Source organism: Heterocephalus glaber, unplaced genomic scaffold, assembly GCF_053883595.1.
Source record: "Heterocephalus glaber isolate CG9 unplaced genomic scaffold, H.glaber_assembly_v1.0 deba00001594, whole genome shotgun sequence".
Lineage (NCBI taxonomy): Eukaryota > Metazoa > Chordata > Mammalia > Rodentia > Bathyergidae > Heterocephalus > Heterocephalus glaber.
In genome coordinates this window covers 20,742,387-20,766,667 of record NW_028258369.1, presented here as the reverse complement: position 1 = coordinate 20,766,667, position 24,281 = coordinate 20,742,387, and the positions used below count along the sequence as shown (strand labels likewise).

General features: G+C 49.7%; 2 protein-coding genes and 2 pseudogenes across 3 annotated transcripts; 2 read left to right on the top strand and 2 right to left on the bottom strand.

The window, feature by feature from the left end:
- Nucleotides 1-369: 369 nt before the first annotated feature.
- On the top strand, nt 370-2,395 carry LOC147823310 (14-3-3 protein eta pseudogene; annotated as a pseudogene). Its single transcript, XR_015444142.1, has one exon. The product of XR_015444142.1 is annotated as a 14-3-3 protein eta pseudogene (transcript).
- A 2,469-nt stretch (nt 2,396-4,864) lies between these two features.
- On the bottom strand, nt 4,865-5,209 carry LOC147823309 (claudin-34-like). Its single transcript, XM_087193773.1, has one exon. It carries the CDS (start codon nt 5,207-5,209, stop codon nt 4,865-4,867), a length of 345 nt encoding a protein of 114 aa, XP_087049899.1.
- A 9,512-nt stretch (nt 5,210-14,721) lies between these two features.
- Nucleotides 14,722-15,286, top strand: LOC147823308 (claudin-34-like; annotated as a pseudogene).
- Nucleotides 15,287-17,763: 2,477 nt separating this feature from the next.
- On the bottom strand, nt 17,764-19,789 carry LOC101712650 (14-3-3 protein eta). The gene has a single exon (XM_004875484.4). The coding sequence runs from the start codon at nt 19,586-19,588 to the stop codon at nt 18,848-18,850; it is 741 nt and encodes a 246-aa protein (XP_004875541.1). The 5' UTR covers nt 19,589-19,789; the 3' UTR covers nt 17,764-18,847.
- Between the last annotated feature and the right edge of the window lie 4,492 nt (nt 19,790-24,281).

Here is a 24,281-nt window from a genome sequence, read left to right as displayed (position 1 = left end):
GGGTCCTGCCCGGGCGACCTCTCTGGGACCCGGCTGCACTCAGGGGACCTGGCTGTGCTGGGAGACGGCGCTTCTGCGGCAAGGAAACCCTTCCCCGTGCGCGGGAGCGTGCTGCCTCTCGTGTTCCTTGGGGTGAGGGCGAACCAGGCGGGTATCGGTGGTGGCATTTTATTAAAATTGCTTTTAATTAAATTTTCACTGTGGGAACCAACTCTCAAAGCCGACGATAGCAAACTGGTGTTCGGCATGACGTGGGGGCGCTCATTAGTATTGCAGGTGGGTTGGTAGCTGCTGGAGCCGAGCCGACCCGTTTCAGAGCGAACCTGGCGCTTGGCCTCTCCTCCCTCCGCGGCGTGGGCGGCGCGAGCCACAGCGTGGGGCGAGCCAGGGAGCAGGCGCGAGAAGAGCTCTGCCTGCAGACTGCAGCCCGCAGCCTCTGGCCGGCCGGCCTCCCAGTGCGCGTGCGCGGCTTCTGCAGCCAGCCGGGACCAGCCCTGCGGACCAGCGAGCGGAGCGAGTGAGCTGTGTGGGGCGCTAGGCGAGGTCGAGCCGAGCACAGCCGCGAGCGACATGGGGGACCGGGAACAGCTGCTGCAGCGGGCGCGGCTGGCCGAGCAGGCGGAGCGCTACGACGACATGGCCTCCGCCATGAAGGCGGTGACAGAGCTGAATGAGCCCCTTTCCAATGAAGATCGCTATCTCCTCTCTGTGGCCTACAAGCATGTGGTTGTGGCCAGGCGATCTTCCTGGAGGGTCATCAGCAGCATTGAGCAGAAAACCATGGCCGATGGAAATGAGAAGAAATTGGAGAACGTGAGAGCTTACCGGGAGAAGATTGAGAAGGAGCTGGAGTCAGTTTGCAGTGATGTCCTGGCTCTGCTCGACAAGTTCCTCATCAAGAGCTGCAGTGATTTCCAGTATGAGAGCAAGGTGTTCTACCTGAAGATGAAAGGGGATTACTACCGCTACTTGGCAGCGGTAGCTTCTGGGGAGAAGAGAAACAGCGTGATCGAAGCCTCCGAGGCAGCCTACAAGGAAGCTTTTGAGATCAGCAGAGAGCACATGCAGCCAACGCACCCGACCCGCCTGTGCCTGGCCCTCAACTTCTCCGTGTTCTACTACGAGATCCACAAGGCACCCGAGCAGGCCTGCCTGTTAGCCAAGCGGGCCTTTGACGACGCCATCGCGGAGCTGGACACATTAAAGGAGGATTCCTACAAGGACTCCACGCTCATCCTGCAGTTGCTGCGAGACAACCTCACCGTCTGGACCAGGGACCAGCAGGATGAAGAAGCACGAGAAGGCAATTGAAGAGCCTTCGGGTCCCTGGCCCTTCCTTCACCCGCCACCCCCGTCGTCATCGCTGATTCTTCCTTCCCACAGTCACTGAATATCGAAACCTGTCTGTCTCTCTGCCTGTCTGCCTGCCTGCCTGCCTGCCTGCCTGCCTGTCTGCCTGTCTGCCTGTCTGTCTGTCTGTCTGTCTGTCTGTCTGTCTTGGCAGCACAACTGCTCAGATCTGCTCTCCCATCGTTTGGGGGGCAGCTTCGGATAGACTTTCACGGACATTGCTGGACTGACGGTTGCTTTGGGCCCGCAAGAACTCCAAAAGAACTCTTTGGGACTGTGCAGAAAAGTGTGTTCCGAATGAGGCACTTTACTGTGCCTGCTGAGCTGTGGCAGATCGGGGTGAATGTAACTGGGGAGTTGGGAAAGGAGAGTTAGCCAGCACGGGCTGTGGTTGATGTTTGAAACAAGCTGATAGTGTGTTGTTAAGCAGTACATCTCTGCATGCCAAAGTGAGCTCAACCCTCCCACCTGTTTCTTCAGCTGATGGAACACTTAGGGGAAGCTGATACGGGGAGACGACTTGCTCCTTTCCATCAGCTTTGTAACAAACTGTTTAACGTGAGGTTTCAGTAGCACTCTGTTTTGCCTCTCTGAATTAGGACGTGCACAAACCTTCTTCTCAGTGTAGTGCATCTAAAGTTTTGGTGTGTGTAGCTTTCTGTTTGGGGTTGCGATTGTTTAAGAATTATGGGCTTTGCTTTTTCCTGTTACTCCTTGGCTACTGTCCTTGTGCATCCTGACAGCGCCCTGTGCGTCAGCCCGTGTCAATCAAGATGAGTGATTTCATGACATGTCAGACTTGTAAAATAAATGTTTTGGAATCCAAAGGGTAAACAAATGCTGCTTTGGGGCTATTAAAAAAGTAGAAAAGAAATAGGGAGGGGGTGGAGGGGTGGAGGGGTGGAGGGGAGGGCAGAGGGATGGGGAAAAATATAAGAACCAAGATATATCATGTAAAGGTGCAGATTCCCAATGATGAATGTCATCATGTTGTATACGTAAAATGTGCCAATAAACTTACTGAATAAAACAAGTAAAAAAGAAACTGGCTACTTGCACAGCATGTGACGGGCCCTGGGTTCAATCCCCAGCCCTATCAAACAAGTAAATACCTGACAATTATGTGATGGGGGAGATTCAAAAGTGTACATGAAAAAAGGGGAATTCCTCTCTGGAAATTGTCATTCAGTCTGAAAGTCTGTGAACATATTCCAAGGTGCTGTGAATCTGTGTGTGGTTTCGTGCAGTGGATATTTTCTGGGGAAATTTCCATGTGTTACTCCTCCTATGATATATAGTCAGTCATATGTAGAATACATAAACGTGGTTTTATTTCAGCACCACTACTTGACTGATATAGTGGGTGATTTTATTGTCCTTCACCATTTTGCTCTTTGGCAATATCATTTTACTAAAGTGAATTTTACTGATGAATTTCAGTATTGTTTGAGGTATGCAGTAATATCACAGCCTCTCTGGAAAAAAGGGGGGTTTTGTTTTTTTGTTTTTAAGTGTTGAAAAAAAATCTCAATGGGGACATGTCAAAGACCCTCAGGTCCCTGTGGGCCCACTGTCCAAGATTGGACAATTTGGCCACGGTTGCAGTTTAGCTCTAAAAATAGGACCCGTATGTCTGTCTTTCTGTCTTTCTGTCTTTCTGCCTTTCTTTCTTTCTTTCTTTCTTTCTTTCTTTCTTTCTTTCTTTCTTTCTTTCTTTCTTTCTTTCGGAGGTGCTGATTGTCAGAATGGGCAGGGTGCTGGGAATGTGATATGCAAGGGAGTATTCTGGTTCCTGTCTCTGCCCTTCTCTCCCCGATTCCTGGCCACCATGCAGTGTGAGCAGCTTTCCTCTGAGATGCCAGTTGGCCGTGATGTTTCTAACTTGGAGCTTGCAGGCTATGGACTGAAACCACCGAACCTGTGGGTCAAAATAAACCTCCCCTCCTTTCAGTTTCCAGGGTTGGATATTTCTGCCAGGGCTCGGGAAGTGCCTAGTAGAACCATGGAAAGGATGAATGTGCCAGGCATGGTGGGCCATGCCTGTTGTCCCCGCCACTTAGAAGAAAAATTGCAACTTCCAGGTCACCTTGGGCAACGTACAGAGACCCCGCGACCAAAAAAAGGAAAAAAGAGGGTGGGGATGCAGGTGATGGGTAGATCACTTGCCCAGCATTCACAGTGCCCTGGGGCCAAGCCCTTCCTAGTTCGGCAAAAGAGGGAAAAGACAGAGGGATGACAAGATACGAGGCCAACAGGACACACTGTTGGCAATCATGGAGACTGGCAAAGGCTGTGTGAGATTTCCTTTTACAAATTTCTCGAGCTTTTAGTTTTTTCTTTCTTTGTTTCTGTGTGTGTGTGTGTGTGTGTGTGTGTGTGTGTGTGAAGTGATTCAGCCCAGGCCTCTCACAATGAGTTCTATCCCAGGTCCTCTTTAAAAATTATTTTTTATTCTGAGACAGGCTCTTGCCCAATTTCTGAGCTTTGCCTCAGATCCTCCTGCCTCAGCCTCCTAGAGTGCTGGGGTTAGAGGCAGTTGCCACCACATCCGGCTAACTCTACTTTTGCACACTTTGCAAAAATGTATAGGGAAGACATGTGTCCTTAACATGGCATGGGAAATAAGGTCCCCTGGGCTTTTAGCAGACCTTTCAGAGGGAGACGTGTGGTTGATGTGCTCACAAACTCTCTTTCCACGTACTGGGTGTCACGGCTTGTATCTAGATGTGCCCCCCCCAAGCCTCACGTGCTCACAGATGGGGCTTTTGGGAAGTGGCTAGATCTAGGGTATGTGAACATGGATTAAGGCTGTAAAGATTGGATTCGTGCACGGGTTGGTTTAGCATCGTTCTGGGTGTGCGGAATGGGAGGCCCCGCCGTGGGTGTGGGTGGCACTAACAACAGGCTTATAGCCGGGGTGGAACATAAAGGGAAAGATGGAAGGCAGGCTGGCTGCTCCCTGCCTGCCCTGCCACGGACTCTTTCTCTTCCGCCAGGCCCCTCTGTCATGCTGTCCCGGCTTGGAGTCAGCTGAGTAGGGACTGAAGCCTCGACCAACTCTGAGCCAACATAACCCTTTCTTCCTTCAACCTGTGGGTGTTGAGTATTTTGTCTCAGCGACGAGGAAGCAACTGAGACACTAGGTATATATGCTGTGACTTACCTTGGTCGGGAATACTTAAAATCCATAGACAGTCAGACATATGCCAGACTGGCAAGGTGCTTTTTACAAAATTAAAGCTCCTAATGTAACCCGGACATCAACGAATGAAATTGAGGTACAGAAGCGAATGAGAGGAAGTGTGGCCAGCACCGCCCAAGCTCTGTCCCGAGTACTTCTGCCATGGTCTTGAGCCCTTGGACGTATTCGGTAGAGCACTGCTACAATATTTTGCAAAACCTCCCGGGAATGTTGACTTTCCAAATCCAGTGCAACCTGCGGAGTTATTTTGCAAACCTCAGGATGAGTTGGATGTCCAGCAGAAGTATAAGAAAGGGAATCTGCCCCACTTGGCTACATCGAGAAGGCAGCTGGCATTGCCATGAGCATGGCCCTCCCACTTTCCCGAGAATTGGGCTTGAATGGGAAGGGGAAAGATGGCGGGAAGCAAATCCCCCGGATGTTCACGGTAGAGTAGCGATTTTTGAGTACAGTGACGGAGATGCAGCCACTAGCTGCCACGATCAGACCCGGGGCAAAGATGAGCGGGACGCGGGTGACACCCTTCTGGAGGGTCCCCACGTGCAGGTTCCGGAGTGCTGAGACAGTGAAGGCTCTGGTCAAGGGCCCTAGAATGCTGGCGACCACCAGGAGGCGGCGCTGAGCTAAACTGACAGCGGGAGGGAGCGAGGAATGCATGGCTGTAGGCCTATGGGCGACACATTCTGACTTCACTGCAGTTGTGATGGTGGTATATGCGGACTCTTCATATTCCCACACACACGGTGCCAGGGTAGGAGAGCGACAGGTCATCCACATGCCACACGTGGTCCATGGAAGTGCCGCCGAGGATCCACGTGATGGTGGCAACAGCGAAGCCTGGGGCCTGGCGACTGGCAGTGTGCACGAGGAAGGTCATGGCGGCTGCACACACAGGACAACTGCAGGCAGACACAGGGCATCCCGAGAGCAGGATCCTTGGGCCTGGGACGCCTGCGTGGGGAACAGAACCAGCGGGGAAGTGCTGCGATCCAAAGAGGAGGCTTTGACCTCTGGAAGGGCCCCAGGGTGCAGCCTGTGCAACCTTTGGGAAGAGCCCCGGGCAGATTTTGCAGAACGCTTTCAAATGCGCAAGCCCTCCATCTGTCCAAATCTGAGTGTTGGTCTGGAGACAGTAATTACGCTTGGCCCCAAATATTAGCCCCCAGAATGGTCATCACAGCACTGCTTGTAATATTGAAAATGGAGAAACCACTCCAAATCTGACAACTGGTTAAACAATCTATGCGTTCTCTGCACAACGGAGCTACATGCTGACATTAGAAAGAGAAGTGGAATCACGCAAAGTGGAGTGTGTGGGGCTCGGCTCTTTGCACTCAGCAGAGTGTGTTCAGAGTTCACCCGGGTCGTGGCACGCGCGAGGAGTGCATCCTTTCCCACTGTGTGGACATGGATGCGCCAAAGCGCACCTAGTCACGCCTCCATTTTACGCAACTGCACGGCTTCCACGCTCTGCCTATCGTGAACGCTGCCGCTATGAAAGCGCACGCGTAAAACTCTGTGTGGATATGCCCTCTTGTTCTTTTTGCTAGGTACCTGGGAACAGAATGGGCAGGTCATATGGTAAGTGCATACTTAACTCTTCAGAAACTACAAAACTATTTTCCCAGGTGGTGGCGCCAATTTACATTTCCACCAACTATGTGTTAGAAAGCCAGTTTCTTCACATTCCCCACATACCGTATTTTCAGTCGTGGTGTTTTTAATGCAGATGTTCTAGTTTCAATTAGTTAGCCATGTGACCAAAAAGATGATCACAATATATTGAGTTCCAGGAGTATGTGATAAAAGACTCTGCGTAATACATTCATGGATGAGAATTATACTGGAACCGTATATGCTGTTATGGAGAGAATTTTTTAACTGGGTTTGGTGGACTTTGATGGCTTTCGGGGGATGTGAAGCGTTAGATACATATAGAAAAACCCACAGAGGGCCGGGGATTTAGCTCAGTGGCACTGGGCCTGCCTTGAAAGCGCAAGGTCCTGAGTTCGATCCCCACTACCACAAAGGAAAAAAAAAAAGAAAAACCCACAGAAGCTAAGTGTGCTACTCAGTAAATTGCAATGGGGCAGACACTCATGTAGCCAGCACTGCCTGCTCTCTCTCCTGGTGTCTCACCTCAGCATGCATCCCTAACATTTTACAGTAGTTTCACCTGTTTTTCAAAATGGACACAAGCCAGCAGGCATTTCTGTGTGACTGTCTTCTCCATTCCACTTTGCACTGATATACTCAGATTATGAGGATGTAAAGGAGTGCCTATTTGTTACACAGAATTCTGGGTTTCATCTGGAGGGTTCGTACATGTGTGTGACACGCACTGGTCGTTCTCATCCCCCAGTACTTCCCTTTCTCTTCCTACTCAGTCTCCCACTTCTTGCCATCAATTCCAGTGGAGAAACCCCGGAAGTAGGATTAGAGTGCCCGGGCCACAATGCTCCCAGAGGCGTAGTGGACAATAGGAAGGAGGAAAATCTGCAGACCTCAATATGTGAATCGGGGTGGGGTGCTTGTGCGAAGTTCCTGACTCCGTGCTATACCGACCGCATTCTTCAACATGAAGTCCTCCCATATAGTTTAAGGAAAGGACATGTTTCCTATATGCTAAGTACAGAAAAGGAGCCAAAGGAACGTATAAATACGTATATAGTTTACGATGCCTTTAGTGACTGTGCACTTGTAAGAGCCTCAGTTTGGTTTTTAACAGGAATCCAAATGAACACCCTTGCAAGAAAGTTTGGAAGGCAGTACTTGCAAATGTCATTTCTGGGTAAAGAGCTGTATCTTCAGGCTTGTTATGGTGTGTACGGAGAAGGTTCCCCAAAGGCCTCGTGTGCTCCCATTTAGAGACTTGTGGAAAGCGATTGGATCCTGGGGGCGCTGATTTGGGGGTTTTTGTACACCCACTGTCAGTGCAGTCATCTACCGGTGAGTTTGGCAGCCGAGAGCGCTCCTGGAAAACAAGGCCTGAACAGAAGTTGGGGGTCACTGTAGAAGGCAACATCTCCGTCCATGTCTCCTTCCTTCTCTCCCTGCTTCCCAGCCACCATGACATGAGCAGCTTTTGTCCTTCATGCCTTTCTGCTGTGCTGTTTCTGCCTGAAACCTGCCAACCACAGACTGAAAACATGAGCCAAACAAAACTCGCTTCTTTCAAGTGGCAGGTGTTTAATGTTGTGATTTAGTTGTGAAAAAATAACAACATAATACTTTTCTGTATATTCCCGTCTTTCACCAGTGAATACATATTTCATAAACATAACACAGTCTCTGTGAAGAAATTGTGTTTATGCACTTTATGTTCAGGTACCCTTTATATGTGTATCCTTCCCTGTGCTGTAGGAGGAGTATGCCGGGCATGGTGCACCAGTCAGTTCATCTCAAATGTGACTTCCTTGAAACCAGCCACCTGCACAGTGAGTAGACTGTAACTGTTGGTGAAAAAAGATCTGAGGACACCAGCATTTTCTTCGCTCAAAGGAGCAGTCTTTAAGTGAAGAATAGTTGTCTTAGTTACTTTTCTCATTGATGAGACAAAATACCTGACACCCAAAGTTAAAGGGGGAAAGGTTTATGGTAACTCATAGTTTGTAGAAGTTTCAGTACACAGTTTTCTGGCTCCCAGGCAGGGTGGCATGGGAGAGGGACATCATAGAGGAGAACCACTTCATGGCTGGGGGAAGACAGTAGTACGGAGCAGTAGCTAAGAAAGGGCAAGTGAAGGCAGCAACCCTCTTTATGTTCCTTCTATTGGATCCAGGCTACTTGCCCTTAGGACAGGTAGCACTCACACCCAGCGTGGTCCTTCCCATTATCCACATCCAGAACTGTGCCAAAGCAATCAGTGGACTATTGTGGTAATCACACATTCTTGTTCCCAGCATCACACACTCTAGATCCAGCCGCCTCTGAAAAGCCTCACGTATGACTGCATAAAGCTTTGGGAGGACATTTAGATACAAGCCATAACAATGGTTGTCAGATTTTTTAATGAACCTTTGTTTATTGTGCAGATTGCACTTGTCCCATCGCTATTCTGTGCCAGCTAATAATGATGGTGACTCTGTGAGTTGAAGGTAAAGGAGGGGAAGATGTCCACACAGGGATCAGAGGTGCAGTGCTGACCCCATAGCTGGGTGCACAGAGGGGGCCACAGGAGCCCTAAGGTAGAGGCCATGGGTGCAAGTGGTCTTGGAGTGAGATTTACTCTGTGTGGCTTTTACCAAGCTGACCTCTAGCTGGATTTGTCAAGAAATAATCCTTTGTGGTAAAGCCATCATTTAACAGAGCCAAGACTATGTGCACCGGACTTTCCTTTTCTGTGAGTTAAAAGTACATTGCACAGCTAAAAATTCTTCCACCCAAGTTCCACAACTTGTGAAAATTGCTTCTGATTTTCACTTGAGCCCATTAGAACCACAGAATGATGAGGCGGCCACCATCTGCTTAGATCATTTTCTGCCATCCTTGGGTTGCTGCATGCCCCAGCTTTTTCAGCAAGCACATTTGAACGTCACTTCATGAATGCTTACAAAACAGACTGCCTCTCCCTTCCTGGAGTCCTTTCCTGTTTTTTCCAGGTCTTTCTTCTGCAATGAGTCCCCCAAGGTCCCTGCAATTGGAAGACATTGGCTCCTGTTCAGCCACTGGATGTTATTTCAGTCCTTCAGGGGCCATAAGATGTTGTGCTGTAAGACCTATTAGGGCCTTGGACATGGAGATTTGGGAATCCACCCACCTTTGGAGTCCAGACCACAGATCCTGTGTTCCTGGAAAATGAGATTCTAGCTGTTACAGGACATCCTTGCACCAAACTCCAACATGGGGCCTGAGATCTCCTGAAAAGCCCATAGAATGACCTTTCCTTGTCTGAGAAGCAGACAGGCTTCAAACATGGGGTGGAGGAGGGCTCAATAGCCCTTTGAAGAAATAGGTTTTTAAAAATTTTTATTTTATCCCATTCCCCCCTCCCTATGTACAAAAGCTTTGTTGAAGAAATAGGTTTTAAATTATACTTTCTTAAAACATGCTCACTCTAAGCATTTTGTGTAGGAAATTTCCACTTCGAAAGCCTGTGTGCCGGCTGAAGCTCAGTGGCAGAGCTCTTGGCCAGCATGTGCAGCGCTATAGGTGCCATTACCAGTACTGCCCCCTAAATAAGGAAGCTTATTTGCATTATGAGGATGTGAAGTGAATAATACACTCATCTACACATTCATATACATACATTTCCATACAATACCGAGGGAATTATTATCCACAAATTAATATATAATATTCATATATTCATATTAAACATATATGGAAAGCCATTAAAGTTATGCATATGTTTCTATGAAGTACTGAGAAATTATTACCCATCAGAATCCTTAGGAAAGTGTTAAAATAAAACTAACTGATGGGCCGGGGATTTAGCTCAGCGGTTCTGCCGCCTCCCTTGCAAGCACAAGGACCCAAGTTCGATCCCCGGTACCAAAAAAAAAAAAAAACTAACTGGAGTTTATCGTATGTCCTGAAATTTTATTTTGAGTAAAACTATACACAAAGCTAGAACCTTCCTGTCTTATGATCATTTCCTGCATCTCCCAAATCATGCATAGGAGCTCATTAGAGGCCAACACTCGCATCCCCCACATTAACTCAAGGTTTGGGGCAGGCGCTCAGAGTCTTGCATAATCTCATCCTGAGTGGGGGTGAGCAGCAGTGTCATGTGGGGCCTGGATGACTTTTAGTGCCAGTAAAAGGATCACAGAAATCTTCCATTCTCATCTCTGCTGTCCTCCAGTTTGGATTTATCAAGTGTTATCTCATAATTGAAATGATGCTATGCAGTTTTGTAGGAATATTCCAGAAATGATGTGTGTCCTTTCCAGTACTTTCCAGTTCTGAAGGCCTTGTGGTGTCTGTATGCCCTATTACTGGCAATGCTGACCTAGGTCACACAGTTACAGACATGTCTACTGATATCTACAGAGTAAACTTATCTTTCTTTGGTTTCATTTTCTTTCGTATTTAGTTGGAGAAATCATTTGGAGGATAAGTTACATCAGGCTGCCCTCAAACTTACAATCCTCCTGCCTCAGCTTCTAGAGTATCTGCGATCACAGGTGTGCACCACTCTGCCCATCTGTTATTGCACTATTCTACTAGTGATTTTGTGTCTTCATTTCCTTCTATATTTATCAGTTCCTTTGTAAGGAAGAACCATCACTCGTCTCCCATTTTCTTATTTATATCAGTGTCCACTTGTGGTGGTTAGAATTCAATGTTACCATTGTTTATTTTCTTGCTTGGTTTGTTTTGGCTTTGGTGGGAGAGTGGTTTCCCACGTGAGTTCTGGTCACTTTTAAACTCTGCTGCATTTTTTGAGCATTTCCTTAATTCCTGGATCCACAAACCTCAAGCTTATACAGTATTTTAATCTTTCTAAGCCTTGGATTCAATGTTTCTTCTTTGGAGTGACCTGGTTCCTTCATTCTGTTGGACAGTGTGACCAAACCCAACATTGTCATAACTGTTCAGAATGATGGAATCTTGTTGATTTCTTGGAATTCCATAAACCCAATGCCTTAGTTTGACCAATGCACGTTATGAAGTTGAGTTGCCAAGCAGACTGGCACAGAAGACTTGCCTAATATCTCTGTAGCCTTCTTAGGTGTCTGGCCTCATTGTTGCCTACCTGGATGACCACCGGATGTCTCAGTCATATAATAGGTACTGCACACTTATTATGACCGAACCAAACTCCACAGCTCTCTCCTTTTCTGTCAGTTTTTTTCCATTAAGTTCATTGGTACATTTTAGGTACACAATACAGTTACCTTCATCATTGGGATCTTGTACCTTTACATGACGTATCTTGGTTCTCACTTTTTCCCCATTCCCCTGCCTTCCCTTCACCTCCTCCACCCTTCCCTATTTACAAAGACTGTTTCCATTTTTTTCCTTTTCTCATATTTTTTCTTTTCACTTCTTCCCTTTCCCCTACCCCTCCCACTTCCCCTACTCCTTTAGAACTTTTCTTCCTATTACACAATATCAATTATTCGTTTTGATCCTTATTTACACTTTTAGTTTTTCACACCAGAGAAACTATTCGGTATTTACACATGTGTGTCATATTAATTTCACTGAAGAGTATGGCCTCAATGTGCATCCATTTAGCTATAAATGTCTCTAGTTTCTTCTTCTTTATGGCTGAGTAGTACTCCATTTCATTAAAAAACCACATCTTCTTTATCCAGTCTCCAGTTGACGGGTAATTGGGCTGTCTCCAAGTTTTAGCTATTGCAAACTGTGCCGCTATGAACATGGGTGCACATATATCACTGTGGTATGATTCTTTTAATTCTTTGGGGAAGATACCCAGCAGAGAAATAGCTGGGCCAAATGGGAATTCTGCAATCCCTTTCACAATAGCATCCAAAAATATGAAATATCTAGGAACCAATGTAATGAAGGAAGCAAAAGACCTCTACATTGAGAAATACAACACTCTGAAAAAAGAGATCAAAGAGGATATAAGAAAATGTAAAGACATCCCTTGTTCCTGGCTGGGAAGAATGAATATAGTGAAAATGGCCATACTCCCAAAACTACTCTGTCAGTTTTTACTGAAATGACATCTTCTCATTGGGCTTTTCTTCAGCAATCTTTCAAAAATGGCACTTCCCGTGCCACTGCTCCTTGCTCTCAACGGGCTTTCCTTGATCACCATGCAAAATGCTGTGCTGATTTCTTTCCTTCCTCCTTGCCTTCTTTTGTTCCTCCTACACTCCCTCCAAAAATTTTCTTCCTTCCTTCGGCCTTCTTTCTGGTCACCTTGCACTTTCCTATTTTGGTCCAAACTATATGGTAGCCCTCAGTATTGCTTGGGGAAGACAAGATACATGGGAGGGGATAAAGAGGCAGAAATGCGTGGTACAAGGACGTGAAAGAAGAGAGCTGCTCATGTCATGGTGGCTGGGAAGCAGGGAGAGAAGGAAGGAGACATGGACGGAGATGTTGCCTTCTACAGTGACCCCCAACTTCTGTTCAGGCCTTGTTTTCCAGGAGCGCTCTCGGCTGCCAAACTCACCGGTAGATGACTGCACTGACAGTGGGTGTACAAAAACCCCCAAATCAGCGCCCCCAGGATCCAATCGCTTTCCACAAGTCTCTAAATGGGAGCACACGAGGCCTTTGGGGAACCTTCTCCGTACACACCATAACAAGCCTGAAGATACAGCTCTTTACCCAGAAATGACATTTGCAAGTACTGCCTTCCAAACTTTCTTGCAAGGGTGTTCATTTGGATTCCTGTTAAAAACCAAACTGAGGCTCTTACAAGTGCACAGTCACTAAAGGCATCGTAAACTATATACGTATTTATACGTTCCTTTGGCTCCTTTTCTGTACTTAGCATATAGGAAACATGTCCTTTCCTTAAACTATATGGGAGGACTTCATGTTGAAGAATGCGGTCGGTATAGCACGGAGTCAGGAACTTCGCACAAGCACCCCACCCCGATTCACATATTGAGGTCTGCAGATTTTCCTCCTTCCTATTGTCCACTACGCCTCTGGGAGCATTGTGGCCCGGGCACTCTAATCCTACTTCCGGGGTTTCTCCACTGGAATTGATGGCAAGAAGTGGGAGACTGAGTAGGAAGAGAAAGGGAAGTACTGGGGGATGAGAACGACCAGTGCGTGTCACACACATGTACGAACCCTCCAGATGAAACCCAGAATTCTGTGTAACAAATAGGCACTCCTTTACATCCTCATAATCTGAGTATATCAGTGCAAAGTGGAATGGAGAAGACAGTCACACAGAAATGCCTGCTGGCTTGTGTCCATTTTGAAAAACAGGTGAAACTACTGTAAAATGTTAGGGATGCATGCTGAGGTGAGACACCAGGAGAGAGAGCAGGCAGTGCTGGCTACATGAGTGTCTGCCCCATTGCAATTTACTGAGTAGCACACTTAGCTTCTGTGGGTTTTTCTTTTTTTTTTCCTTTGTGGTAGTGGGGATCGAACTCAGGACCTTGCGCTTTCAAGGCAGGCCCAGTGCCACTGAGCTAAATCCCCGGCCCTCTGTGGGTTTTTCTATATGTATCTAACGCTTCACATCCCCCGAAAGCCATCAAAGTCCACCAAACCCAGTTAAAAAATTCTCTCCATAACAGCATATACGGTTCCAGTATAATTCTCATCCATGAATGTATTACGCAGAGTCTTTTATCACATACTCCTGGAACTCAATATATTGTGATCATCTTTTTGGTCACATGGCTAACTAATTGAAACTAGAACATCTGCATTAAAAACACCACGACTGAAAATACGGTATGTGGGGAATGTGAAGAAACTGGCTTTCTAACACATAGTTGGTGGAAATGTAAATTGGCGCCACCACCTGGGAAAATAGTTTTGTAGTTTCTGAAGAGTTAAGTATGCACTTACCATATGACCTGCCCATTCTGTTCCCAGGTACCTAGCAAAAAGAACAAGAGGGCATATCCACACAGAGTTTTACGCGTGCGCTTTCATAGCGGCAGCGTTCACGATAGGCAGAGCGTGGAAGCCGTGCAGTTGCGTAAAATGGAGGCGTGACTAGGTGCGCTTTGGCGCATCCATGTCCACACAGTGGGAAAGGATGCACTCCTCGCGCGTGCCACGACCCGGGTGAACTCTGAACACACTCTGCTGAGTGCAAAGAGCCGAGCCCCACACACTCCACTTTGCGTGATTCCACTTCTCTTTCTAATGTCAGCATGTAGCTCCGTTGTGCAGAGAACGCATAGATTGTTTAACCAGTTGTCAGATTTGGAGTGGTTTCTCCATTTTCAATATTACAAGCAGTGCTGTGATGACCATTCTGGGGGCTAATATTTGGGGCCAAGCGTAATTACTGTCTCCAGACCAACACTCAGATTTGGACAGATGGAGGGCTTGCGCATTTGAAAGCGTTCTGCAAAATCTGCCCGGGGCTCTTCCCAAAGGTTGCACAGGCTGCACCCTGGGGCCCTTCCAGAGGTCAAAGCCTCCTCTTTGGATCGCAGCACTTCCCCGCTGGTTCTGTTCCCCACGCAGGCGTCCCAGGCCCAAGGATCCTGCTCTCGGGATGCCCTGTGTCTGCCTGCAGTTGTCCTGTGTGTGCAGCCGCCATGACCTTCCTCGTGCACACTGCCAGTCGCCAGGCCCCAGGCTTCGCTGTTGCCACCATCACGTGGATCCTCGGCGGCACTTCCATGGACCACGTGTGGCATGTGGATGACCTGTCGCTCTCCTACCCTGGCACCGTGTGTGTGGGAATATGAAGAGTCCGCATATACCACCATCACAACTGCAGTGAAGTCAGAATGTGTCGCCCATAGGCCTACAGCCATGCATTCCTCGCTCCCTCCCGCTGTCAGTTTAGCTCAGCGCCGCCTCCTGGTGGTCGCCAGCATTCTAGGGCCCTTGACCAGAGCCTTCACTGTCTCAGCACTCCGGAACCTGCACGTGGGGACCCTCCAGAAGGGTGTCACCCGCGTCCCGCTCATCTTTGCCCCGGGTCTGATCGTGGCAGCTAGTGGCTGCATCTCCGTCACTGTACTCAAAAATCGCTACTCTACCGTGAACATCCGGGGGATTTGCTTCCCGCCATCTTTCCCCTTCCCATTCAAGCCCAATTCTCGGGAAAGTGGGAGGGCCATGCTCATGGCAATGCCAGCTGCCTTCTCGATGTAGCCAAGTGGGGCAGATTCCCTTTCTTATACTTCTGCTGGACATCCAACTCATCCTGAGGTTTGCAAAATAACTCCGCAGGTTGCACTGGATTTGGAAAGTCAACATTCCCGGGAGGTTTTGCAAAATATTGTAGCAGTGCTCTACCGAATACGTCCAAGGGCTCAAGACCATGGCAGAAGTACTCGGGACAGAGCTTGGGCGGTGCTGGCCACACTTCCTCTCATTCGCTTCTGTACCTCAATTTCATTCGTTGATGTCCGGGTTACATTAGGAGCTTTAATTTTGTAAAAAGCACCTTGCCAGTCTGGCATATGTCTGACTGTCTATGGATTTTAAGTATTCCCGACCAAGGTAAGTCACAGCATATATACCTAGTGTCTCAGTTGCTTCCTCGTCGCTGAGACAAAATACTCAACACCCACAGGTTGAAGGAAGAAAGGGTTATGTTGGCTCAGAGTTGGTCGAGGCTTCAGTCCCTACTCAGCTGACTCCAAGCCGGGACAGCATGACAGAGGGGCCTGGCGGAAGAGAAAGAGTCCGTGGCAGGGCAGGCAGGGAGCAGCCAGCCTGCCTTCCATCTTTCCCTTTATGTTCCACCCCGGCTATAAGCCTGTTGTTAGTGCCACCCACACCCACGGCGGGGCCTCCCATTCCGCACACCCAGAACGATGCTAAACCAACCCGTGCACGAATCCAATCTTTACAGCCTTAATCCATGTTCACATACCCTAGATCTAGCCACTTCCCAAAAGCCCCATCTGTGAGCACGTGAGGCTTGGGGGGGGGCACATCTAGATACAAGCCGTGACACCCAGTACGTGGAAAGAGAGTTTGTGAGCACATCAACCACACGTCTCCCTCTGAAAGGTCTGCTAAAAGCCCAGGGGACCTTATTTCCCATGCCATGTTAAGGACACATGTCTTCCCTATACATTTTTGCAAAGTGTGCAAAAGTAGAGTTAGCCGGATGTGGTGGCAACTGCCTCTAACCCCAGCACTCTAGGAGGCTGAGGCAGGAGGATCTGAGGCAAAGCTCAGAAATTGGGCAAGAGCCTGTCTCAGAATAAAAAATAATTTTTAAAGAGGACCTGGGATAGAACTCATTGTGAGAGGCCTGGGCTGAATCACTTCACACACACACACACACACACACACACACACACACACACACAGAAACAAAGAAAGAAAAAACTAAAAGCTCGAGAAATTTGTAAAAGGAAATCTCACACAGCCTTTGCCAGTCTCCATGATTGCCAACAGTGTGTCCTGTTGGCCTCGTATCTTGTCATCCCTCTGTCTTTTCCCTCTTTTGCCGAACTAGGAAGGGCTTGGCCCCAGGGCACTGTGAATGCTGGGCAAGTGATCTACCCATCACCTGCATCCCCACCCTCTTTTTTCCTTTTTTTGGTCGCGGGGTCTCTGTACGTTGCCCAAGGTGACCTGGAAGTTGCAATTTTTCTTCTAAGTGGCGGGGACAACAGGCATGGCCCACCATGCCTGGCACATTCATCCTTTCCATGGTTCTACTAGGCACTTCCCGAGCCCTGGCAGAAATATCCAACCCTGGAAACTGAAAGGAGGGGAGGTTTATTTTGACCCACAGGTTCGGTGGTTTCAGTCCATAGCCTGCAAGCTCCAAGTTAGAAACATCACGGCCAACTGGCATCTCAGAGGAAAGCTGCTCACACTGCATGGTGGCCAGGAATCGGGGAGAGAAGGGCAGAGACAGGAACCAGAATACTCCCTTGCATATCACATTCCCAGCACCCTGCCCATTCTGACAATCAGCACCTCCGAAAGAAAGAAAGAAAGAAAGAAAAGAAAGAAAGAAAGAAAGAGAAAAAGAAAGAAAGAAAGAAAGGCAGAAAGACAGAAAGACAGAAAGACAGACATACGGGTCCTATTTTTAGAGCTAAACTGCAACCGTGGCCAAATTGTCCAATCTTGGACAGTGGGCCCACAGGGACCTGAGGGTCTTTGACATGTCCCCATTGAGATTTTTTTTCAACACTTAAAAACAAAAAAACAAAACCCCCCTTTTTTCCAGAGAGGCTGTGATATTACTGCATACCTCAAACAATACTGAAATTCATCAGTAAAATTCACTTTAGTAAAATGATATTGCCAAAGAGCAAAATGGTGAAGGACAATAAAATCACCCACTATATCAGTCAAGTAGTGGTGCTGAAATAAAACCACGTTTATGTATTCTACATATGACTGACTATATATCATAGGAGGAGTAACACATGGAAATTTCCCCAGAAAATATCCACTGCACGAAACCACACACAGATTCACAGCACCTTGGAATATGTTCACAGACTTTCAGACTGAATGACAATTTCCAGAGAGGAATTCCCCTTTTTTCATGTACACTTTTGAATCTCCCCCATCACATAATTGTCAGGTATTTACTTGTTTGATAGGGCTGGGGATTGAACCCAGGGCCCGTCACATGCTGTGCAAGTAGCCAGTTTCTTTTTTACTTGTTTTATTCAGTAAGTTTATTGGCACATTTTACGTATACAACATGATGACATTCATCATTGGGAATCTGCACCTTTACATGATATATCTTGGTTCTTATATTTTTCCCCATCCCTCTGCCCTCCCCTCCACCCCTCCACCCCTCCACCCCCTCCCTATTTCTTTTCTACTTTTTTAATAGCCCCAAAGCAGCATTTGTTTACCCTTTGGATTCCAAAACATTTATTTTACAAGTCTGACATGTCATGAAATCACTCATCTTGATTGACACGGGCTGACGCACAGGGCGCTGTCAGGATGCACAAGGACAGTAGCCAAGGAGTAACAGGAAAAAGCAAAGCCCATAATTCTTAAACAATCGCAACCCCAAACAGAAAGCTACACACACCAAAACTTTAGATGCACTACACTGAGAAGAAGGTTTGTGCACGTCCTAATTCAGAGAGGCAAAACAGAGTGCTACTGAAACCTCACGTTAAACAGTTTGTTACAAAGCTGATGGAAAGGAGCAAGTCGTCTCCCCGTATCAGCTTCCCCTAAGTGTTCCATCAGCTGAAGAAACAGGTGGGAGGGTTGAGCTCACTTTGGCATGCAGAGATGTACTGCTTAACAACACACTATCAGCTTGTTTCAAACATCAACCACAGCCCGTGCTGGCTAACTCTCCTTTCCCAACTCCCCAGTTACATTCACCCCGATCTGCCACAGCTCAGCAGGCACAGTAAAGTGCCTCATTCGGAACACACTTTTCTGCACAGTCCCAAAGAGTTCTTTTGGAGTTCTTGCGGGCCCAAAGCAACCGTCAGTCCAGCAATGTCCGTGAAAGTCTATCCGAAGCTGCCCCCCAAACGATGGGAGAGCAGATCTGAGCAGTTGTGCTGCCAAGACAGACAGACAGACAGACAGACAGACAGACAGGCAGACAGGCAGACAGGCAGGCAGGCAGGCAGGCAGGCAGGCAGACAGGCAGAGAGACAGACAGGTTTCGATATTCAGTGACTGTGGGAAGGAAGAATCAGCGATGACGACGGGGGTGGCGGGTGAAGGAAGGGCCAGGGACCCGAAGGCTCTTCAATTGCCTTCTCGTGCTTCTTCATCCTGCTGGTCCCTGGTCCAGACGGTGAGGTTGTCTCGCAGCAACTGCAGGATGAGCGTGGAGTCCTTGTAGGAATCCTCCTTTAATGTGTCCAGCTCCGCGATGGCGTCGTCAAAGGCCCGCTTGGCTAACAGGCAGGCCTGCTCGGGTGCCTTGTGGATCTCGTAGTAGAACACGGAGAAGTTGAGGGCCAGGCACAGGCGGGTCGGGTGCGTTGGCTGCATGTGCTCTCTGCTGATCTCAAAAGCTTCCTTGTAGGCTGCCTCGGAGGCTTCGATCACGCTGTTTCTCTTCTCCCCAGAAGCTACCGCTGCCAAGTAGCGGTAGTAATCCCCTTTCATCTTCAGGTAGAACACCTTGCTCTCATACTGGAAATCACTGCAGCTCTTGATGAGGAACTTGTCGAGCAGAGCCAGGACATCACTGCAAACTGACTCCAGCTCCTTCTCAATCTTCTCCCGGTAAGCTCTCACGTTCTCCAATTTCTTCTCATTTCCATCGGCCATGGTTTTCTGCTCAATGCTGCTGATGACCCTCCAGGAAGATCGCCTGGCCACAACCACATGCTTGTAGGCCACAGAGAGGAGATAGCGATCTTCATTGGAAAGGGGCTCATTCAGCTCTGTCACCGCCTTCATGGCGGAGGCCATGTCGTCGTAGCGCTCCGCCTGCTCGGCCAGCCGCGCCCGCTGCAGCAGCTGTTCCCGGTCCCCCATGTCGCTCGCGGCTGTGCTCGGCTCGACCTCGCCTAGCGCCCCACACAGCTCACTCGCTCCGCTCGCTGGTCCGCAGGGCTGGTCCCGGCTGGCTGCAGAAGCCGCGCACGCGCACTGGGAGGCCGGCCGGCCAGAGGCTGCGGGCTGCAGTCTGCAGGCAGAGCTCTTCTCGCGCCTGCTCCCTGGCTCGCCCCACGCTGTGGCTCGCGCCGCCCACGCCGCGGAGGGAGGAGAGGCCAAGCGCCAGGTTCGCTCTGAAACGGGTCGGCTCGGCTCCAGCAGCTACCAACCCACCTGCAATACTAATGAGCGCCCCACGTCATGCCGAACACCAGTTTGCTATCGTCGGCTTTGAGAGTTGGTTCCCACAGTGAAAATTTAATTAAAAGCAATTTTAATAAAATGCCACCACCGATACCCGCCTGGTTCGCCCTCACCCCAAGGAACACGAGAGGCAGCACGCTCCCGCGCACGGGGAAGGGTTTCCTTGCCGCAGAAGCGCCGTCTCCCAGCACAGCCAGGTCCCCTGAGTGCAGCCGGGTCCCAGAGAGGTCGCCCGGGCAGGACCCCCATCCCGGGCAGGTGGCAGGGCTGTCCCAGTGGTCCCCAGTCCTCGGTCTGTTCTTGCTGTTGTTAGGAAAATTGCTCGTTTAAGTAATACCGGCGTAAGCCTTGTGAGGAAACAGAAGCGACATCCCATACAACCCTCTCTTTACGTCGGAAGTTCGAACGTATCCCCGTCTCCGTGTGACCGTCACGACTGTCTAACTGCAGCACAGTTTGCTCAGCACCGAGGACACCCATAGCCCTTAGACCACCCCACTGTGCTGGGAGGCTTTCTCGTTTGCTCCTCCACAGGGTTCCCCAGGTGGATCTTGCCCCTGTCTGGCCCGGGAGCCCGATCAGCCAGGCCGCTCCTTCTAAAGTGAGGCCTGGGTGAGGAGATGCCATTTAGAAGCACGGCCCATGCTTCTTCTACTGGAGCTTGTTAGCAGGGGAGGCTTTGTTGTTGTTGTTGTTCTGGTTCTCAGTGCATAGGATGAGGATATAAAATATTTAGGAGAAATATTATATTAGGGTCTTAAATTGAACCTCGTTTATACAATGTTTACTTAGCTGCCTTGGTTTTCCGCCTCTCTCTCCCTCTCTCCTCTCTCCTCTCTCTCTCTGCCTCTCTCTCTCTCCTCTCTCTCTCTCTCTCTCTCTCTCTCGATAAAAGCCTAGCGATATTAACCCAATTACTTCTTTGCTGCATCTCCTAAGAGAGAGAAAAACACACTTTTAAACATAAGACTTCTGATGGATCTTAACCCCGCGGTTGCCAGAGAACCTTTTTATTTTGGTGCGGAGGATGTCTGCTGTGGTTTCCATGGTGTCCAATGCGCCCTGAGTACTTTCTCTGGGTACACTGCACAGTGGAGGGCCCTTCAGCAGGCGGCGGCGTTTGTTATTCTTCTGCCCCCCAACAGAGAGCTTTCCCACATGCCAGGCGAGTTCTCGGTTACTGAGTTACACCTCAAGCCCGGTTTTCGGGATTATTAACGCAGCAGTGAAGGCGCGTTTGTTTGGGCTAACTTGCAGGAGGAGCCCAGGACTCCTTTATACTAATTTAGGGGATTACTGCTCCGGGGACCCCCACCACCACCACCACCACCCGTGCTGTGCCTCTCAAGGACTACGGAATGCCTCTTCCCCCAGACGTCCTGAGGGATCTGACAGAATCCCATGGCGACTTCTAACCCCTCCAACACCTGAAGGTGACTGCATTCTTACATCATGCTTCGGGCCAGCTCCGGGGAGAGGGGACTGCAGCTCATTCCCTCGCTGATGAATCCCTTCCCCAGACATAACCTCTCTCTGCTCAGAGGGGCCAGGCAAACCTGTAACCCAAGCGTTTAGCCCATTTGGGCTGGAGGCCAGATAGGAAAGTGGCAGCGTGCCGCCTGCAAGCCAGGCACACACCTCTCCTGCGGAGCTTGATTGCTCACAGGTCTCCTGAGATGGGAGAGGCCGCGTCACAAATAAATGCCTGGAAAGATAAGTCACAGGTTCAGAGTTTCATGGACCCACGCTCCAGTCTGAGTTGCACACACTGAAGCATCCTGTGCAGTTGGCATTAGAGAAATCAAAGAGCAGACACGCAACGTCCTCCTCCAAGAAGATGCACACAAGGCTTGGAGGGCAGAGCCTTTGTACAGGTCTCCCTCTGTGAAATCCCCTCTAGAAGTCCTCAACCGTGTGCTCCCCAGATACTGCCCACGGGCCGGAGGGTAGGTACGTGACGTGCGTGCGAGTCGAGTGGCACAGCGGCCCTTTTCCTGAGAGATGTGGAATCTGATTTGGGGACAACAAATCCTCCCAATTTCATAGAATTTGCAGCAAACGTCAACAGCCTTGTGGAGCGAAGGCCTCTTCCCTGAGGTCGACAATGTCCATAACATTCCCAGCCTTCGGGCGGGTGCTGCTCAGCGGACTGGAATCACATTCTTTCGCGTTTCCTTAAAGAGTTCCTGGCTTCCTTCCTGTGCCTTTGAAAGGAGTCGCATGGTGCACTTGAGACTAAAGATTCAGATCTTTAGTGCTTGTCTCAGAGCAACTGCCATGTGCTCTCCATGCAGTCGTGAGAGTGAATTCTAAACTGGTTCCTAGGTAAACATCCCCTTGCCTTGCTGCCGTGGTCCCCTTCGACAGGATGGGACTTTGGGAATGGGTGGGTGGGGTTCAGTGAAGGAAAATCCCTTGTTCCTTGGAAAACGGCAGTCTGGAGACAAGCCACAGGGAAGGACTCTTCTGAGCAGCTCCCACTGCTCAGAGCAGGGTGCCCCAGAGCTGGACTGCTCTTGCACCCACAGCCTGCCACCTGCTGGGCACAGGGGACACTGACTGAAAAGGCTTGGCGTGTTGCAAGTGGTCTTTGACCCTTTTGCCCCCAGCCTCAACAGAGCCCGAGATGGTGTGCATCACAAAGACATTCCGTGCAAAGGGCCAGGGACTCCACGGGGCAGGGCTAATTCCCAGGAGCAGGGCCAAGGGGAAAGGTGCAAAGGAGTCTCAGGACTTCTGCGGGAGCTTTGGACAGCTCCCTCCAGGTTTGCCCCCATCTCTGTTGCAGGGAGCAAAGCGCAGGCACTGTGTCCTGTGTGTTATTTCCCGTTGGCGCACTGCACAGCGGGGGAGGGTCCTGTGGGGGACACTGGCGTCTCTTTCAACCCCCCCCCGGCCCCGCCCCGGCCCCGGCAGAGACCTCTCCAAGCTCCCGCGCAGCGCCACAAGGAATTTGGACTGGAGGGCCAGAGTGGAAAGTGCCCGCGTGTTTCTGGCTGTGAGCAGGAAGGAAGGAGTCCCTGGTGACGGCCATCCATGGGCACAGGCCGGTGGGACAGCACTTCCCGTGGTCCAACTTTCTCAGCCCCAGGTGGGGCCCCAAGGAAGCACCAGGACGTGCAGCCTGCATCATACCCATGGGCCGAGGGTCTCATGGCTCCCGGATGGCTTTCCCCTCTCTGTTCTGACAGATTCCAAGGCAGCCCCAGGAAATGCCCCCGACTTGGCTGAGAGCCCAGAAGCCAGGAAGCCCGGGAGCCTGTTGTTCCCCTGGTGGGGAACACGGGGCTGGCCAGGGGCCTCCTGTCTGTCACGTGCGAGATAAAAATCTAGAGGTTTTGAGTGACCTCTCACTATCCAGACGCGGATCTGGGACATATCCACAGGTCTTCTCACCCGGGGCCCTCATCAGACTCCGTCTCGTGGCCTTAGCAAGAGGTGGTGGTCGCCAGATCCGGTGAGCACACCTGTCATCCCAGCGCTCTGAAGGCTGAGGCAGGGGGATTGTTGCCAGTTTGAGGCCAGCCTGGGCCACGTAGTGAGACCCTGTCTCAAGGAGACAAACCAAGAAGCAAAAACAAGAGAAAGTGCTATTGGTGACTTCTGGAGTCCCATGTTCTGCTCCAAACCCTCATCGGCCCCCCAACTGGGGAGGTTTCCTCACGGGGGCCGCACACGTGGCTCGTGTCCCCCACATATCTGCACGTTTGGGAAGTCCTCCTCCCCACCCTCCCTTGGCTGGACGATGGGGGACACCAGTGCATTCAATAGTGTTTCTTTCTCGTTCTTTGCCCTGTTGAGCAGACCCTCGAGGCGTCCCGGGGTCCCCTTGGTTGAATCACGCCATCCTCTCTGTGAGGAAGTGCAAGGTCAGTGGATGGTCCCGCAAAGGCGTCACAACGGGCCACGTCCACTTGGATATAAAGGATCACCCTTCCGATTTCGACGCGATCCACGAGACCGTGCGGTTGGCGTTTTGACCTGTGGCCATCTGAGTGTCACCGTGATTCTGAATGAGAACTCGGGGTACAGTAATGTCCTCACCGTCACACCTGCCTTTCTGAGTAAACTGTCATGCAATCAAGTATGTGTGTGACGGGGGGGGGGGCACAAAGGAAATGCTTTCTGTCTTTCTTTTTGCATTAAATTCTTTTATTGGTACATTGTAGGTATACAACACAATTACATTTCTCCTTGGGAATTGTACCTTTACATAATGCATCTTGGATCTTATTTTTTCCCCATTCCTAGCCCTCCCTTCACCCCCTCCACCCTTCCCTATTTACAAAGGCTTTATTTCCATTTTTTCCATTTCTCATCATTTTTCCTTTCCCTTCTTTCCTTTCCCCTGCCCCTCCCACTACCCCTA

What these genes read in the sequence shown, in the direction of transcription:
- LOC147823309 (XM_087193773.1), bottom strand. Translation starts at nt 5,209, where the DNA reads ATGCATTCCTCGCTCCCTCCCGCTGTCAGTTTAGCTCAGCGCCGCCTC.
- LOC101712650 (XM_004875484.4), bottom strand. Translation starts at nt 19,588, where the DNA reads ATGGGGGACCGGGAACAGCTGCTGCAGCGGGCGCGGCTGGCCGAGCAG.